At 51.0% G+C, this 6,000-nt stretch overlaps 1 protein-coding gene across 4 annotated transcripts in view; it reads left to right on the top strand.

Moving 5' to 3' along the window:
* Nucleotides 1-6,000, top strand: part of LOC146571711 (carbohydrate sulfotransferase 8-like) — a 45,417-nt gene that overhangs the window by 14,953 nt on the left and 24,464 nt on the right. For 2 of the 4 annotated variants that reach the window (XM_085281038.1, XM_085281039.1), the window contains exon 2: nucleotides 3,606-3,791. In XM_085281038.1, the coding sequence (XP_085137164.1) occupies nucleotides 3,629-3,791 (163 nt within the window). In that variant the 5' untranslated portion in view covers nucleotides 3,606-3,628. Of the gene's footprint in view, nucleotides 1-3,605 lie in introns of those variants that run through there. The other 2 variants (XR_014893161.1, XR_014893160.1) reach the window with 2 other exon arrangements.

The raw sequence follows: 6,000 nt of genomic DNA on the forward strand, positions 1-6,000 counted from the left end.
ATACATATATACCATCAGAACAGTGTACATCACTGTCACAACAGTGTTTGTTTTCATTCAAAGGCTTTATGATTTTTCCTATAATGGTGGGCCGGTCTCTAGTCAAAATGCCCGGGACGATTTTCTGTCCCAGTCCAGCCCTGTATGCAGCTCATCTGCAGTCTGGTGTTACCTACATCTTCCTATTCAGAAGGCAGGATTTCTGAGTTCTGAGTACAATCAAAGCACCACGACTGCAGTTTTTGTGTTGGATGTAAAAGGCGCACATGACTCTGTGACGTAGGCTAGAATCATGGCAGCAGTCAATGACGGTCCAGGCGTGGGATTTCTCTCGTGGAAATGTGCACATTATCTTTTCCTTTCTATTGGTAGGTGGCACAGTGCACTGTGGCAAGTAAGCAAGCTAGAAGACTGGCAAAGTTATGGGAGCAACACATTAACAAGAGAAGTCTGAGTAAAACCAAAGTTACTTTCTCTAGTAACTAGTTACTCTGAAAGTAACGAGTAACTTGAAGTAACTGAGTTACTTTTGAGAGAAGCAACTAGTAATGTAACTAAGTTACTATTTTAAAGTAACTTACCCAACACTGCTGGGGACAAACCGAGCCAACTCTGCTGTGCCTGGAGTGCGGGGGAAATGATCAATGTGCTTTTTGTGGCATTTTTGTTTTTGCTGTGGGATTTTTGTAATGTGAAACATATGCTGTGGCTCCAAAAGGTTGGAAACACTGGTTTAATTTGTACAGTATGACAGATTGGTGACATCACAGCACCGACACCCGTTTTGAAGCCTTGGGAGGCCTTATTGATTTATTTTCATTGTAATCATTTCTAAGTCTAAGGAAGTCCACTCCATGCCTCCTAGGTCAGCTCTTTCCACGGGGCGGAGGCCGGGGCATAAACCCGGCCACACTGCAGAGGTGATCTCTCTCAGCTGGTCTAGGAACACCTAAGTGCAAGGAGGAGGAGTTGGAGGAGGAGCAGGAGGAGGCTGGGAAGCTTCTGTGGATAGACCCTGAGCTGGATCAGCAGCAGAGGATGGATGGAATAAATAAACAGACTGATTGGCTGGATCCAGTTATGCGTGTCACATGATCAGCTGAAAACATCTGAAACCATCACAGAGTCTCTCAGCACAAAAGATACAGACACTGCAGGAGTGTGTGTGTGTGTGTGTGTGTGTGTGTGTGTTATGGGCTCACCTGCTGTGATGCTGCAAACAGATGTTCCTGCTCAGCCTCATGGGAGCAGGAAGTGTGCAGTCAGCAGGAGAGATGGCTGTGCAGTAAAAACAAACGCACACACACACACACACACACACACACAGAGCAGGTAAACAGCCAGTGATGGCATTGGTTTTTGTCCTGTGATGGCGCCCTCCTGTGGTCATGTCAAAGTGTACCTGCTTGATCAGTTATCGTCATAGAAACCAGGATGGAGGCGCTTCACGTGTCCCTATAAGTCGTATCTTCTCTTGTTCAGGTGCAGTGCTGCCACCTAGTGGTGCAGGTGTGGTCCAGCACAGAGTTCGTGGACCCACCTGTCGGTAAAGATGACTCCGTGTACGAGAGTGAGTTTCCGGCACAGTCAGGAGCTTTCAGGAGTTTTATTCGTCTGCCACATGGATCACAGTCATTTGACTTTCAGGCTTTTTTAGGGGGGTAGAAGGACGTGAGTGTGTCAGGATGGAGTAGGGCCGTGTGATATAATGATATATATCAGATAACGATATGAAAACGTCTATCGTTTGTTTCGTGGTGTCGCAAAATAAACTGCAACTGTTTTTACTCGTCGTCATTAGCAACAACAGTGGTAAAACCATTGCATGGCTCTGCCATCCGCTTGTTTATTTTCCACATAAACCTTTCACAATAAAGCTGGAGATCCTGTTGAGACTTTTCAAAATAAACTGAATCACTTGGTGGGCGGTGGTGATAACCTGCAGGTCGCTGTGCATGGATCAATGCTGTGGAAACAGAAAATAAACTGAAGGAGCTTTAAAAGGCCAGCGAGAGCGAGCAACCTGAGAACCAAAGTCTAATGAAGACGTTATTAAAGGAGCGTCTGAGTGATCGATCAGCTGATTGTGAGTTTTCAGGAAGCACTGGAGGACCAGGAGCAGCTCTCGTTTTCCTCCCCCACCACTCGTAAATCACCCTCATGTTCTCCATCATTCTCTTGGTCAGAGCGTGAGTGGGCGGACGCCGAAATGATCCTCGTGGGGAAAAGAGTCACAGGAAGTAGAACGTCATGTTATTGCACATGCTCAGTTCCCACAGAGAGAGCAGGTTTGTGATATTCTGACAGGAAGTGAAAGTGTCACGCTCCACCAGACTCCATTCACAAAACCAGCAATTTAACCTCCAATGAGCACCGAGCTGTCGGAGGCCTTTGACAGTGTGTCACTGGTTTTGCGTTTGGCTGTGGTCAGTGTCACAGCTGGCAGCACGAGGTGACACCCGGACCCTGCAGAGGCCACACAGGTTGTTCAACTCCTCCAGGATGGCACATCAGTACGTGCCATCGTCAGGTTTGCTGTGTCTCCCAGCACCGTCTGAGGAGCGCAGAGGAGACTTCAGGAGACGGACGGTTACTGGACTGGGCCGTAGAAGGCCTTAACCCATCAGCAGGACCAGTATCTGCTCCTTTGTGCAAAGAGGAAGACCTGTAGCAGGTCACTGGTGTGAACGTTTCTGACCAAACAATCAGAAATAGACTTCATGAGGTTTGCCTGAGGGCCACATGTCCTGTAGTGGGCCCACGCTCACTGCAGTAGAACACCAGAACCGGCAAGTCCACCGCTGCCGCCCGGCTCTGCAGAGATGAGGGCGGGCTCAGCCTGAGCACATGTGTCAGAGCTGAAAGTGTCTGGAGAAGCCGAGGAGAACGCCGGCTCTGCGGCTCGGTGGTGGGTCAGTGATGGTTGGGTATCCATGGAGGGATGCGGACCTCTACAGGTATATTGCCATGGTGACTTCTGTCCTCTGTGGGAGGGGACAGCTACAAAATAATGTCAACAATGATGTAAGACTTACTGCAGATGTCCGTGTTTGATGAGAACGATTCATTTTATTGGAAACACTCACAGTGAAACTCTCCTCTGTGTTGACCACCTCCTCCTCCTCCTCAGGAGGTGCAGCATGGCTCCAACGGCCACCCCGGCCTTCACCTGCAGCTTCCGTGGAGGTTTCAGCCTATCAGCATCCAGCCAGCGTGCAGCTGTTTGGGGGTTTCATGTGGATCTTTCCATCGTGTGTGTAATGGCTGTGGGGTGTGGTCATCACCCTGCTGGGCGGGCGGTGTCGACACTCATGTTTGTGAGGTGATGGAGGGTGCTTGATAACAACCTGAGGCGGTGTAAAATTTTCACATTTATACCGCAGGTGGAGCTGCCGGAGAGACAATAAAGGTACTGAGGCAGCAGGAGTGTGGTTGGAGGAGGTGGAGCAGGTGACGGTGTTTAAAGGAAACGGAGAGGAACCGTCGGCGCTCAGAGTGAAACGCCGAAGCTCGGCCCCAGAGGCATCCGATGGCGTGCAGTCACACGGCGAGCATCAGGTTTGCATGTCTTTATCAGATCTCGTCTGAAGTGTTTGTCTCCTCAGGTGCTCGCCGTGGTCTGTCCAGGATGAGCCTGCTGGGCGTTCGGAGGAGGCTGCTGTGTGCGGCCGTGAAGCCGCCCTGCTCCCTCTGCTGCTCCCTGTGGTTCCTCCTGCTGCTGGGAGCCGGATCGCTGCTGCTGCTCGCCCGCCTGCAGAACCTCACCGAGCCGGTCCTCCAGCGGCGCCCAGGTTAGTTCTTCTCCATGTTTTCTTCGCCTCCTTTCACTCTGGTGCTCGTTACGCTGCCCCCTGCAGGGCGTAGAAACCTGCAGCATGCTGTGTCTTTGCATGTTCAGCACCACCTCTGAGGTTTTAGGAAGGATAAAGTGTTAGAGGGCGCGCTGCGTTCTAGCCCCCACCTGAGGTCATGTGATCAACACAGTGGATCGGCTGAGGTTCCTGTGCAGGTTGTCTGAGCTCAGGTCTGCAGGTGGCAGTCGCAGTTCTGCTCCTCTAAAACAGCCAGCAGGGGTCAGAGGTCACAGAGGAGCGTGGAGCAGCAGCTCCTGAGAAGCAAACCCACCAACAAACGTCACAACCTCCTGTCCAGCTTTCAGGCACGTCTCAGGTTGATGCCGCGTGTTAATGAGTCATAAAGACGTGAACGAGTGTCTGAAATCTGCTCCAGGAAGCAGGACCGATTCTGTCCAATCACAATCGAGTATCGAGCGCCATCCCTACCTTAGTAATGTGATGCTCCCGTGTTCTGCGGACGGACCCGTGCGTTGAAAGCTCTGCGTAAGCACGCTCAGTGGGACAAATTAAAAGTCCATGATGGAGGCACCGGCCAATCACAGAACAGGACAGGGTTACACTTTCATCACGCTCTCCTGACCTCTGACCTCCTTTCCTCTGAGAGCTGCTGCTCGCTGCGTGTTTCCTGCGTTATGCTCAGAGATCTCAGCAGCAGCCACGTCACGCTCGTTCTTCATCATTCTGTATCTACATGCACCGAGCTGCTGGCCCCTGATTGGCTGATCGGGTTTTTAATGAGCAGTGGAACAGGTGTGCTCTATCTGAGCCGTTCACTGGTTGACTCATGTGGCGTCTGGGCAAGAGGACGTGAGGTCACAGGCAGCTGGTGACACGCTTTGCTGCATTACAGCGTCACACACACCTCCTTCAGAGAGCAGCCTGTGATTGGTTCAGTCTCTGAAACATGTACTTCATTACAAAAGTTACTTTGTTAGAGTAATGCATTACTTGCGTCTGCTCCTTCTTAGGCGACGCTAGCACGGTGCTAGCATGCTGTCTGCACAGAAAACATGGTGCTCTGAGAGTACTGCAATACTGCAGTACTGTAGTGTACGGAGTACGTGCTCATGAAGAGTCAGCATCGTGAGCAGAAGCAGCGGTGCAGATTATTTTCCTGTGGGGTGGGTGGAGCTTCAGACGCTGCACGACGTGTATAAAAAACATTTGTCTACATTTTAAATGACGTAGAGCGCCGACGCCGCGCCTGCTGCTCCATCAGCCTCATCTCAGGTTTCAGCACCTACCTTCACTGCTCCCATTCTCTGATGGCGTCTGTCTGCGGGAGGTAGGCGATGACACCTGTGCTGAGGTGATGGCGGAGATCAATGAGGCAAGCGGCTGATGTCGTGAGGGGGAGGGCAACGTTGCGCTAGATTCTTTTCTCCATCAGCTGTTGCAGATTTGCCACTGAGCTTCGAGCCTCGTCTGCTTTCGCCAAACACACATACCTGTTGAGTCAGTTCCTGCCTGTGCTGTCATGAACTTTGACCTTTAAGCAAGGCCTGTAGAGTCTGAGATGGAGCTCCTGGGTGATGTCAGGTGACCGTGCTGCCCTGACTGCTCTTACTAACTGATATTAAAGACGTCTCAGCGCTCTTTGGTCTAATTCATGCTTTTAATGTGACGCTCAGGTTGTTCGTGCCTCTTTAAACTGGTTGTCTGATGGTTTTCGTGACACTGGGAGTTCAGTGGTTCTGTGAGCAGAGGAAGCTCTGCGTCTGCTGTTTGCTGCTCGCCATCTGATCCGAGATTAGTTAGTTTATCTTCTGATCCTCTTCTCTGAGATATTCTGTCATCATGAGCTCTGATTGGACACCTGAGGCTCACATTACCATGTGTGTGTTACTGTAACACACCTGAGTGTTAAAGATGGTTTCACTTCATCTTCATGGAGCAACAGAGCGGCGAGCGTGCACCTGAGCAGTAAACCACAAACGAGTCCAAACAGACGAGTGCGAGTCCATCAGTGCAGCCGGTCCGCGTGCTGATGGACGGTCTGAGCAGCGAGAGGATGGACGTCCTCGGGACATGAGCGTCAGATCATAAAGAGCCTGAAATATCACCTCCAGAGCACCGCGGCTACACTCATTACAAACCACCGACAGCCGACCATCAACCACGCCGCGCTTGGCTTCTTTAACAC

This window comes from Mchenga conophoros, linkage group LG7 (assembly GCF_057382185.1).
Source record: "Mchenga conophoros isolate Kocher_MC1m ecotype Shallow Benthic linkage group LG7, M_conophoros_male_GT1.1, whole genome shotgun sequence".
Classification (NCBI taxonomy): domain Eukaryota; kingdom Metazoa; phylum Chordata; class Actinopteri; order Cichliformes; family Cichlidae; genus Mchenga; species Mchenga conophoros.